The 13,154-nt window shown below is 50.2% G+C and overlaps 1 protein-coding gene across 3 annotated transcripts in view; it reads right to left on the minus strand.

Moving 5' to 3' along the window:
- Positions 1 to 897: 897 nt before the first annotated feature.
- Positions 898 to 13,154, minus strand: part of AGPAT4 (1-acylglycerol-3-phosphate O-acyltransferase 4) — a 198,686-nt gene continuing 186,429 nt past the window's right edge. For 2 of the 3 annotated variants that reach the window (XM_030809941.1, XM_030809942.1), the window contains 2 exons: positions 10,142 to 10,340; positions 6,915 to 7,482 (listed from right to left, as the gene is read on the minus strand). In XM_030809941.1, coding sequence (XP_030665801.1) covers positions 7,388 to 7,482; positions 10,142 to 10,340 — 294 coding nt within the window. In that variant the 3' untranslated portion in view covers positions 6,915 to 7,387. Of the gene's footprint in view, positions 7,483 to 10,141; positions 10,341 to 13,154 lie in introns of all 3 variants that reach the window. The other variant, XM_030809940.1, reaches the window with a different exon arrangement.

Consider the following 13,154-nt stretch of genomic DNA (forward strand, 5'->3'; position numbering starts at 1 on the left):
ATGTCATCTGTCCTCAAAGTTGGCAGGATTGCTTTGTTACACAACTCCAAGATATACTGTTTCTATTGCATTTTATTCTTTACTCATAATCTTCCTCCATTGCCTCTGCGTCCACTTCAGAATTAATTACTGTAAAATATGTGTTTGTTTTGGGCTGAAATCAACCTCATCATCTTGCTTGTTCATGCTGTCTATACTTGACTATTCGTGTACGTATTTGAATATTGCTGTCTCCCCTCACTGGAAGTCATTCATCTCTGCTTCCCAAGTTAATAGTTTTCTAAAACTGTCTTGGCTTTCCCAGGCCTCGCTTCAGTTTGTTGATACGTTTTTAGAGAGTGTCAGAACCAACGGTTGCTGTAGGTGTTCTGACAGTAGCAAGAGCGCTGCATTCTGTGCCGTGGATTTACGCTCATCTTCATGCAACAAAACAGACATCCCTGCCCTCATGGAGTATGTAGTCCGTAATCAGGGAGACAGACAGATCTTGCATAGGTAGTTAAATGTGAGACATGCCCCCACCCCGGCCCCACCCCCAGCCTTTTCTGTCATCCTGGTAAGAGATGATGGGAAATTTGGTAAGAGATGATGGGGAATTGGCCTAGAGAGGGAAGTTCAGGCCAAGTCTCTGAGAAATGCAGTCATAAGGAGGGAGAAAGAGAATGAAGCCTGGGGAGAGGGGCGGGGAGAGCATGGCATCATGGTAAAGCTGGAAGAGGTGGGGCAGTGGCGCAAAGGGCTAGAATGGCCCAGACCAGGCAAGGGAGGTAGCAGGGGTCCACTGCAGGGCTATTCCACTTTCCCTGCAGATACTGGCTGAGGCAGTGTAGAGATGTGCATTTTTCCAAGTTAAAGTTTCAGTCAATTTTATTTCATCCAATCCAGTAAGCTGTGTTGTCTAGTAGTATCCACACATACTTTATTAGTTTTATCTTTGTTCAACCCACCAACAAAAATTTGGAAAGATTGCTACACATGACAGAGCGACAGTACCCTAGGGTGACATGACAGCCCATATATCAGTTCTCTGTTTCACATTAAAAAGTTACCATTCATTCAATCCAAACATCCACCCAATCCACACATTCTCTCAAAGAGTAGCATGGTTCTGTCCAATACCTTGCTCTAATTCCAATTCATTCGTTCTGATAACTTATTTGAAAAGGCACATTTGGTCAGTCTGATGTCATTCTTAGGGCATCTTTGCTCTCTCCTGGCCATTACTGCTTGCTTTTATGTACTGAAAAGTCATCCATTGAATGGTCTGTTCCTGAATGTGGCCACAAAGCAGTCTGTAAAACCCACTCACTTTCCCTCCTTAAATTGCCTCCCTCCAGGTCTGTTTCCTCAAAGATCGTCCCTTAGTGGGTCACAGTAATCATGAACCCTGGGTACAACTGATACAGGCTGAGAAGTAGGAATTCACTGTTCACTTAGAGCAATTCATTCCCTGACCTGAACCGGGTGTGTTCCACCCTTGCCCATGGTTAGGTCTCTTTCCTTGATAGAACAAGCAAAAGAGGGGCTGATCCATCTCCCGTGAACATCTGTTGACTGTGGGCGGCCTGGGCCAGCCTTGCTGTGTTTGCCTCAGATGCGAGTAAGGAAGCTCCAGTTGTAGCCTCGGCGCAGCCGAGGCCATGCCATTGTTACCCGGAAGCTGGCTCTCAGCGTTGTGACTTAGACACTTTACAAGTCTGAGCCATCCCGTACTAGTTCAACAACTTTCCTTCCTCATCATCTGCAAAGATACAGAGAGAATGGCATTCTGAAATTCCATGGATGACTTTTCTGAATTTCCTAGAATGTTTGGCAAAGATCTGGCTAAAACTAGTACTATGGAATAGAAAAGGAAAAGTGACATTTGCATAAATTATTTTGGAAATGCAAAGGAATTATTATCCAGCAATCTTAACTTTGTGTACGTACCACTCACCCCCCTTAAAATTCAACAGAACCAGAGGTGCCAGAAATGGCAAAACATATCTAGTCATTCCAATATGTAAAACAAGACTGCCTTGTTTTTTTAAAAAAAAATTAAATGTAAAAATCGTATGACTCTTACCCAGTGAAAAGCTTTACTAACACAGCCCTGGGTGCTATTTCCAGATACTGAAAAGATCTAAGTAGGTGCTTAAGAACTGCTTTTTAACCCATTCACAACCTTCATATTAAGCTAGGATGAGGCTGCAGGAGCTGAGGAAGGCAGGCCTGGGTGGGAACCTGGATGTCCTTTCCTGGAGAACAGCTTTGCTATTTTCACTGGTAACTCCGAAACTTCAAAATATTGACCGTACAAAGTACTCAAGTTTATTTTGGCCTAATTATTCTTAAGAAAGGTGATTCTTTTTTAGAAAAGGGAAGCAGAAGCTAATTGAAATTCCATTACTCAGGCCTCTAGTAAGTGCCTCCTTCATGTAGTCACTATTCACGGAGGGCCATGATGGCGAGGCCCTGCTGGGGGGCAGGGCAGGGCCGTGAGCTCAGGAGCCCATCCCTGTGCTCAGAGAGGTGGGGCTCCAATCAGGAGACACACTATGTAGGTGCAATTTCTTATTTCTTAGTTTTTGACCAAAATACCAGTAATTTCAAAACAGGTGAATGTCGTGATCGATACTGTGTCAGTTGGTGATGAATGCTGTGAATGGTATTGAATGTCCTGGACCAAGAGGGACAGCAGCGTGTCCTTAGTCCTCCGCCTAAGAAGTCCATCGAGTCCTTCTCTCAAGTTGTACGTCTGTTGTTTTCAAAAGCCGTTGTAACAGGTCAAAACCGTGGAATATTTGGTTTATGTTTAAATGTACTTGACACTCCGGAAACACTCAACCTAAGCCCTGGATGCAGGAGGCAGGGATGCTGAGGATGTGAATTAGAGTGCTGGGATGTGCTAATGCCTAGGGAGGCATCAGGCACTGTGCTGGCTCGGGGGATTCTGTGATGACTGGGCCCTGGGCCTTCATTACGGTTTTGGAGTGCAGAGAGATTGGCATTTGTCAAGATTGCTTGCTTACCCTTTGTCTGGCATGCACATTCAGGAATGTGACTTCAGCTTCATTCATCCTGGCCAAAAAAAAAAAGTTCAAAAAATTGTTTTCAATTAAATTTCTGAAGATATTTGTAGGGAAACACCCTTCTGAGATGCAACCAATTTCTTGTCCACACAGCCACCATATCCTTATATAGATGGGGAAAAATCCAGAAAAGGGGGATTTTCAGCAGCTGGCTTGAAGACCCTAAATGGTCCCTTGGCAGAGGCAAAGAATGAGCCCAGAGCCTGAGATTCAAGACGCTGGTCTCTTCTGAACGCACTGTGGAGCAACGCGGTGCACCTGCAGATGGCGCACTCAGCAGCCTGGAATGCCAGCTCTCATGCCCTCACCTAGAAACGCCTCCTCGTCTGAGCGGCTGTTGTCTCTCAGCAGCACCTGTCAGCATAGCTCAGCCGCTTCTGCCCCGTGCCAAGGCGTGACTAGGACCAGAAGAGTCAGAAAGCATGGCAAAGCCAGCATATCTGTGAGCACGTTGCACATGGGCTTGTCTAAGTATTTCCTTCTCTGTAAACATCACTTAGGAGCTACGTCAGTTAAGGCGTCGTAAGACACAGGTGTGATGAAGGCATTATGAGGGGACTACTCCACAGGACCTTCGGGAGTCGCATTTTGGGGGGCTTTCCTAGAAGCTCTGGGGGAAGGAAGGAGTGGCCTCCTGGTCAGCTACAGAAACAGGCGGGTTAGGGCCTGTCTTGCTTTCATGTTCTTTTAAACACAAATGGCAGCTCACAAATATTCCTCTAAATATTCCTCCATACAGCCTAGGGCCCCCTCAGGAGACGTGCAAACCAAAGTATTTGTTTTTCTCACTTTATCTTTAACCTAATATATGAAAAGTCTGGACCATTGCTTTAGAGCAAGCTGGATTAAATCTCTTGTTTTGAGCAGGAGTAGAGACCCTAGAGAATCTTCACTGGATACCTTTGTTCACACTTTGGTCAATATTGATGAGTAAGTTCTAAAGCCTATGCGAAGCCCATTCTGTTTTGCTTGGGGACCAGCCAGACCACTCCTCCACTCCAGTGGGGCCTTCTTTGTCTTGCACATCAACTATTACAAGTTTTGGCTGGACAATTAATGACATTTAAATCACTGTCCCACATATGGATATATTAGGAAAACCCTAATGTTTTAACATTTTTTTTAATCATCAGCTACTTTTACAAGGCTTTGCATGCATTTGTTTAGGGAATACAGCAGTCGAGATATTCCAGTACTACTGTGTGCTCATATGAAAAAAGTTGGTTTTCTCTTTGTCGAAGTCAATAGGGTGGTAGACTAACTCACAGAGTGCCTTACTACTTCCTCCCGATTAATCGTGTTCACTATATAGTGGCAGAATCAGTCCAGTTCCGCAGACCTCAAGCTGCATCTTCCAAATGGTTGGTGTCTTTTAACAGAGTCCCCATGGGCTGGCTTTCCTGGAAGAAGTCCATTAAATTCCCTGCTTCTATAAGCTGCAGGAGTCGCCTAGGATATGGCCCGTCATGTCTGGGGATGACACTGCATTGCTCCAGATTTCACTCAAGGTTCGTATTTTTCTCTGCCACCTTGAATTACAGAACAGGCTCTCAGTAGTGTGATAAGCTTTAAGCTAGAATGAGATGGAAAGGTGGGAAAGACAGGAAGTGTAGCTCTCAGTCCACGGGGCCCTCCTTAGGGGACAAAAAGATGGCTTAGGCTCCGTGGGTTTTCAGCTCATAGAAAAACTAACACCCTGGGGACCAAAGCAGTTCTTTGCTGAGGAGATGGTGACCTCCGTGTGACCTGAACATGGGTGAAGATATCTGAGGAGGAGTGATGAGCTTCCGTGCAGGAGTACCCGTGGTTGTCTGTCTGTGTCATTAAGGGTGCAGGGTGGAAGGAAACCAGGTTCCCAGGCCGCATAACAACATTGTTCTTTGTGGACAGGTCAAATGACTGATGAGAAAGAGGTCCAGATCTCTCCCCAGCACACCACATTCTCTTTCGGCTCTAAGGCAATTCAAAACTTAGCGCTCACTTAGTTATTTCCTAAGAGAATTCTGCCTGCATTCCTCCAGCCTGGCACCCAAAGGCCCTAGCAGGCAGCCTGTTTGCTTGCTTGTGTGTTGTGTGATACCAGAGCCAATTCAGAAGAAAACTGAATGTCTGTGGGCCACCAGATCTATGTTTTTAGAACTTGATTACCTCTGTGTTGGATGGATGGAAGAATGAAAATGAGAAAAATAACCCATTTTTAGTACAAGAAAATTTCTGAGCATTTTTGAGAAGTAGCAACATAGAGGCAACTTTCTAGTCTTTCATCCTTGGCTTAGTGCTTTAGGATTCTTAAAGTGTGCCTCTTTTACCCTTGACACACCCTAAGAGGGTAGATATCGTCACCCCCATTTTGCAGATGGGGAAATGAGTCAGCAAGGAAAAGTGTCTCACCCAGATCCTACAGCCGCTGAGTTGCAGAGTTCAGGTGAATGGTTTAACTCAGCATCACGGACCCCTCCGAGAACCAGCCCGGATAATCCAGGCGCAGGTCCACTAGGGCGTGCTCACAGACACACAAGGCTACACACCATGCACACCTCCACTTCTCCAAGGGCCCCTCTTGTCTAAGGTCACGTCTTTTGCCCACAGATCTCTGCACATGGTGCTTCACGCCCTGTGCAGGGTGGGCAGATGTGCTGGGCACTCCCATCAAGCCTGCCTGCAAGGCCACCAGCGAGTTAACTCAGGCCCTGGGCTCTGCAGTACGCCCTTCCCACAAGTCAGCCAGGATTTGTCCCCTTTTTCATTTCTGCGGATTCAAATTCATTTGTATCAACAATGCATTATTGTCCTGTAGGCGGAGGGAGCTTCTCTAGAGCTGTCTTGTAACTCCTTGGCTTATCTAGTTTGGTTGTGCTTGATAAACAATGACTAAATAGCCAAAAACATGACTGCGTAGAATAGGCCTTCTAATGTGTGGCCAGTTTTTGTATGGAGCAGTTCATTCCTTCTCATGTTACCACAGCAACACAGGCAGCTTTTCTCGGCAACTTGCAGCTGCACACCAGGAGAAAGACGTATCCTTCCAAACTCATGCTCCAAATACCCATCGGTCCAAGTGCCATTGGTGTCTTGGCCTAAGATGACTTAATAGCTAGTATTTAATTGTTCTGCAAAAATAGCACTGCTTTTAGTTTCTTCTTCTTTTGCATTTTTGGCACCTGTTGGCTGACAGCAGTCTGCAAAGGCCGCTGGAGATGCTACAGGGCAGAACTATTCCGTGGAGTAAAATGGGAGCAGACAGGAGCCTGGAAGGAAGGCAGAAGCCTGGGGGGTTTTTTGTACATGGGATGTCGCTCTGATTTGACCCTGATCAGAGCAGGACCTGGCTCCTTTAGGGCTGCAGACAAGCTCTACATGCTGGGAAGGGGTGAGGCATTTTATAAAAAGTGAACCTGCATTTTATTAGGGGTGACTTTGGCCATCACTGCTGAGAGGAACAGTCGATGCAAGCTCATCTCACAAATCACTACAGAATGCCCAGGCTGTACGCTCATGACGTTTATGTTCAATTTCAAGATCAGTTTCTTCAGGGAGTTGGGTACATATTCAAGACTTACGCCGGGAGACTGCATTGCAGAGACCAAGCGAACCTCTCCCTTTGCTGTGTGCCAGGGACACGCTTGGTTGGTCTCCATGCACGTGCTTGCCATCTCTGCCCTCACAAATGCTCATGGGCTCCTGGACCTGTGTCTCCTGCCAGGAGCTGTGCTGGCCTGCCCACCCCTCTCAGCTGCCCACACCTCTGTGGCAGCTGCCTCCTGTGAGCAGGATCTGAAACACCGAAGCCACAGGCAAGGGCAGGATGGAGGGGCAGCGGTCTATGTAAACATACACCACAGATGACCCAGACAAGCACTTTAATTTTTTTTTTTTCTTGGAGGCATAATTTAGTCAGTCATCTCACCTAAAGCACTTTTCACTTTATCTCTGGCAACCAAGGGTTACAGAAAACTCAGCACCAAAGGATGAAAGGGGAACTTGTCCCCTTCGGTCCCCAGCCCTGCCCTCCCCTGCAGCCTAAAATACCCTTTCCATGATCACAGAACAAAGTTCACACTCACCACACAGCCATTCTCACACACACTCACACAAAAAGAAAACCAAAGCCCACTAAAGCACATGGGGAAAAAAAGATTACAAAGCATCTTCCTCCCCATCCGGCCTTGAGACCAGACTCCCTGGCTGGAGAGGTCGTGACTTCCGCCGTGCCCAGCAGGGGCTCACCCAGCCTTCGTCACCGTGTCCCACTAAGGAGGATATGCAGAGGCCACCAGTTCCCCAAGGTTCCCTTCGGATGGTGACACCTCCCTGAGTCAGTCATTCAGTTTCTGCTTGCTGTCAGAGTTGCCGTAGGCAGAGCCCTTGTCAATTTCCGTCACACCAATCATCCATCGAACTCCCATGGAGGCTGCAGAGACAGGGAGAGCAGAGTTAGGAGTAGCCCGAACAGACTACAGGGCCGTTACCCACAGAGCATGTGAGAAGGCCCGTGGCCCCAAATCACAAGCACCAGCTGACAGCTGGCGGGTTTGAGGTGCCATCATCCTCCTGGCTTTACAGTCATCCTTAAGTGTGGACAGCTATGTGACATTAAGACAAAGCAAGGCTGCTCTCGTGGGGGTTTTCCTGCTTGGACCCTGAAGGTGAATGATTTGGCAGGCCACGCACAGCTGTTCACAGGGACTCAGAGAAATCCCTGGCTGCTTCTGCTGGCCCCCAGGTAAAGAGGATTCTTTTGTGATTGAGGGACAGGAAGTTAACAGGGCATGTTTGGTGAAGTTTTATAAAGAACAGACCAGGAGCCTGGAAGATGCAAGAGCTCGAGTATCGAGTGCCCAACAAGTTTCAGCACTGCTTTTGGTGCAAGTGTTAGAGCAGTGAGAAAATCCCTGCCCTCTCCTCTGACGGCAGGATTTGTCTACACCAGAGAATGGGCAGGACCCTCGTGGGAGCCCAGTTTAATATAGGAAGCTGGAAAGCAGGGCCTAATGCTCAGAAGTTGCAATTTCAACTACTCCCTGTGGAGAGGGCAGATTTGGTGAGGTCCTTGGGTGCAGGGCCCAAGACTTCATCATTTGATGTGCTCAGCACTGGGCATGGGGCTTGGAAAACAGTCCGTTTATAATACATGTTTAAGAATGGAGAGACGAATAAGTGAATGAAATCCCCCGAATCATGATGCACAGGATTACCTAGCATTAGCATCGTGGTCGATAAACTAACTGGGACATGGATGGAGGAGCCTGGGATGGGCGAATCCAGCCCAGCCAGCAGGACCCACGCATCTCCCGTGGGTCATTTACAAACGGGAGGGCTCCTGCATGGAGCGTAACAGTAGCAGTGGGAGTGGAGTTATTGTAGAGCAGAAAGAAGTGAGTAAAACATGGACCATGTGGCCTTAGAAGAGTAAGACACAAACACAAAGTCCTTCAGGGAAGAATGCAGTCAGGCGCAGGCTCAGAGTAACGGGCCAGGGCAGTCAGCAACTCAGATGCTCCTGGAGACGCCCTGTGTCCACACTGCACCCCTCAGATGCTCCTGGAGATGCCCTGCGTCCACAAGGCACCCTGGGCAGTGCTCGGGCTTCTTTTTTTGGTACTCGCTACACACCTGGGTGGCCCTGTCTGCAGCCTTCATCCTGAAGGGGCCCTTCTCCAAGACGGCATGGGTCTGTGTGCCTTGCTGTTGCCTGCTATTGAAGCAGAAGGGCTGAGCTTGCTCCCGCCCTACCAGGGGCCCTGGCATCTGCAGTCGCCCCGGACCCTTGGCCAGCCTCAGCAGCATGGCGGGGAATGGGGGTGCCCCTGGGCCTGCCTTAAGGAGATGAGGTGCTTTCTTCTCCATCCTCTTATCTTTTTTCCTTACAAGGTATGGGTGTTGTTTTAATATTTTAATTTTTAACACTAAAATACATCTTAATTTTTCAAAAGACTATATAGCAGGGTCTATTTGAGGAACAGGAGCCAGCTTGTCTACTGCACCCATATGCTGTAGAATTGGTTGGCTCAGTCAGAATGAATGAGATAGGTTTATGTGCTGTGACCTGTTTTGGTGGTTATGATTGATCAGGTGAAAAGGCGAGTTGAAGAAACTCCACTGATGTGAGTTTATGTATGTATGTATATATGCTGGAAACTGGAACAACCATGTGCATCAAATTGTCATTAGCGATTATCTGGGAAGTAGGCTCAATGGGAATTTTCTCCTGACACACTTTCCATTTTTGGCGCTTGTATGTTGCTTGGGCCTTTTATAGTGAGCATTCTGCATCTTTGTGTTTCACAGAAAATAACTGAGTCCCGTCCATTTGGAAGAAGCACGTGATCTCTGTGTGCTTGGACAATGTGCCATCTCTCCCGGGCTCTCCAAAGCCTCAGAGAGGATGCCAGGCTCAGGGAGACAGGGCCTTTCACAGGGAAATCCTGAAGTCTTCCTTGGTTCCAGGAAGCACGGGCCTGCTGTTCATAGGGCAGGAAGCAGGCACGACAGGCTGCCCCACCATACAGGCAAGGAGTAGGGTGCACAGAGGCTTGCTGCCAAGAAGCAGCAGTAGCCCGAGAATACTGGTCACCTGGAGCCAGCGCAGATCCGTGAAAAGCTCTGTCACCGAGCGTCTCCACTCAGTGCCATCCACCTGCAGCAAAGCAGAAGCCACAGGCGCCCCCAGAGGAAGGCAGGGAGCTGCCCATCCGTCCCCGCCAGGCTGCAGCACAGGGCTTTCTTCAGGAAATGATGCCAATGGGCAGAGCTGTCTGCAGAGGACAGGGAGGGAGCACTCCCGGCTGTCCGAGAGTGAAGTGGCAGCTGCATCACCACCCAACAGGGAACGTGTGGAATCCAGCCCCGGGTGGGAGGCTGGACTGTCCAGGCTGCGGAGTGGGTCCCAGGCCTGGTATTCGAGGGCCTCGTACTCATCCTGAAGTCTAATTTTTCCCTGTGACTGCAAGCTGAGCCTGCTCCTCATCCACGGCACAACTGCCTACACAGATGGCCTTGGTCCCAGCCCTGATGCCACCTCTCCCAGGGTGGTGCTGTCAGCACCCACCAGCCCCGTGCCCTCCACTCACCCACGAAGAAGACGAGGATGAAGCTGGCCAGCGTCAGGGAAGACCCGCTCCTGATCATGCTGACCAGGAACTGGAAGAAAGGGTAGAGCACCAGCGAGGCCCAGAACAGCCAGTTCACGAGGGTCCAGGGCCGCCGGGGGGGCACCATGGGCGTCTCTGGGAAGGTGCCCGTCCTGTAGTACTCCTCCTGGAAGGCATCCTGGGGGACAGGAAAGAGGACCCTTAGACGCCACACAGGGCTCGGTGGCAGGTCCCTCCCGAGGCCCTGCTTCCAAGGGAATCGCAGAGGTACACAGGTGCCACTGGGGCTCGGCAGAACTGGGGTCTGCAGCTCCTTCCAGAAAGCATTTTGTAGGCAGCTGCTGTCTTCTCAAAGCTGCATCTGGCCGCCCCTCCCACAGGGACACTGGGAGTGGCAGGGCCGTTGCAGCTGTCACTGAATGCAGGGCGTGGAGCATGAGCCCTGGCGCCAGGCCAGCCTGGCCTAGGAGCCACCCTCTGAGGGCAGTCATCTGCATCCCTGAGCCCAGGCCCCAGTCTGTCTAATGGGGCAGCAGTGCCTTCCACGATAGGTTGGCGGGAGAATGGAGTGGATGCTGCACCGAAGCTGCCCACAGGGGACACTCCGTGACTCGGATCGGGACTCCCCACTTCCTCTCAGTGGGACCCCGATCCTTTTCGGGCTCAGTCCAGACCCTGGCCGGTCCTCACCCATTTTCCTGTTCGCCGAGCTCTTCGCCCACCACCGGCCTCATCTCGGTAAGTAAGTTTTCCCCTCCCGGGCCTATCTCTCGGGCAAATCGCCAGACCCTAGCCGCTCCCGTGACGGACACATTTTGCCCGACGCCCCTACGGCAGTGGTAGGCCGCTATCATTCACTTCTGCCTCGGCCTGCAGGGAACGGAGTTTTCTCCCTCTCCTCCTCGCGCCTCCGGCCTGGGTCCCTTCCCCTTCTCGCTCCGAAAATCCTGGTACCAGGTGGCCCACGGCCCTCGGCCTCTACCGGCCTCTCAGTCCTTTCGTTTTGGTGACGACCAACCCGAACCTCTGCCATATCACCACCCTCAGCCCCACCCTCCGGCTGCCGCCCGGCCAGCGGCGGCCCCACCCCTTACCACTTCCCCCGACCTCTCTCTTCCTTCCCCTTCCTCCGCAACCTCTCCGGCTCCCTCCCCTCCGCCGCTCAGCCCTCCCACCACTCGTTCCAGATCACACCTTCCCGTCCTCGCCCCTCTTAGAGAAGTTGCAGGGGCAGAAGGCATTGTTCGTGTCCATGTACCCTTCTCTATGGCTAACTTATAGGCTCTTACACTTCTAACTATGCCTCTTATATCAAAAAATTGCAATATCTCCTCCAAGCCTATAGCCTCACTTTCCATAATATCTATATAATTCTCTCTAACACCCTCCTTCCCGAGGAGCGCAGGCGAGTCTGAGAGCAAGCCCGCACTTATGCAGATAAAGTCCACCAAACAACCCCAGCCTTACCCTTAGGCGCACAGGCAGTGCCAGAACAGGAGCCTCACTGGGATTATAATACAGACAATGGAATCGCCTCTCGAGACCATTTTGCCACCTGCCTTGTAGCCGGATTACGTAAGGTGGCCCAAAAGGCTGTTAATTTTAAAAAACTACAAAACAAACATGAAAACCCGTCCGCCTTTCTGGACCGCCTTACAAAATCTCTCCAACAATATACCAACATAGACCCCGAGGGCCCCGATGCCAGACAACTTCTCATGTCCCACTTTTGCACAAAGTTTTCCCGACATTAGAGCTAAACTAAAAAACTGACAGGGGCCCTTTCACCCCACAGACTGAGATCCTGGCAATGGCATTCAAAGCTTACCACAATCGGGACGAGAAGACCAGGAGACAAAAGTGCCAAATGCTGGCACAAGCGCTCCAAGCCTCTCTCCAGTCCACCCCAGGCCGCAAATCAACATCTGTCAATCCACAACGGCAGCCCCCTGGGCCCTGTTTTAAATGTGGTAAAGAAGGACATTGGGTTCGAGAATGTCCAAATCCCAGGCCCCCAGTCGGCCCTGCCCAAAGTGCCACCAGCCTGGTCACTGGGCTGTGGACTGTCCCGGTCCCCGAAGGGGGGCTGAGCTGGCCCTCAGCCCAACTCCAGACCTTCTAGGAATAGCCACTGAGGACTGACGGGGCCTTGGGACTCCTCCCCCGACACATGTCATCACTTCACAGGAGCCCAGGGTCTCTCTAACAGTGGATGGGCGTCCCGTTACCTTTCTCCTTAATACCGGGGCCACATTCTCGGTTTTGCAGGAGTTTTGGGGTCCCACCTCCTTCTTTGGACCTCCTATAGTCAGGGTTGGAGGCCAAACCATACGCCCCAAGGCCACACCTCCTTTGTCCTGCTCCTTCTCAGGCCACATTTTCCCCACCGGTTTCATACCTCAATGTCCCCTTCCCCTACTGGGAAGAGACATTCTCTCTAAATTTAAAGCTTCTATCACTTTCCACCCAACTGCCATCCCTAACTGCACATCCCTCGTGGCCCTATTAGCAAGCTCCACAGACCTCACCTCCGCTCCTACTCCGCCTCCACTCCTACCACACGTCAATCCTTCCGTCTGGGATATCACTACCCCTTCTCTAGCACAGTGTACCCCCGTACAAATATTTCTCAAAAACCCACATCACTTTCACTTTCCCTGTCAGCCACAATACCCCCTTCCCACCTCCAGCCTAAAAGGACTACAACCAATAATCTCAGACCTTTTGAGGAAGAAGTTCCTTAGGCCAACCCATTCCCCGTTTAACACTCCCATTCCAGCCGTCAAAAAACCCAATGGCAAGTTCCGTCTCATCCAAGACCTTAGACTCATTAATGAGGCCGTCAGGCCCATCCATCCTCTAGTTCCCAACCCGTATACTCTTATCCTCCACCCACCTAATGCCACCCATTTCTCTGTAGTAGGTCTCAGAGTTGCTTTTTGTACCATTCCCCTCTCCCCTCAATCACAAAACCTCTTTGCTTTCACTTGGA

The sequence above is a fragment of the Nomascus leucogenys genome, chromosome 3 (assembly GCF_006542625.1).
Source record: "Nomascus leucogenys isolate Asia chromosome 3, Asia_NLE_v1, whole genome shotgun sequence".
NCBI lineage: Eukaryota > Metazoa > Chordata > Mammalia > Primates > Hylobatidae > Nomascus > Nomascus leucogenys.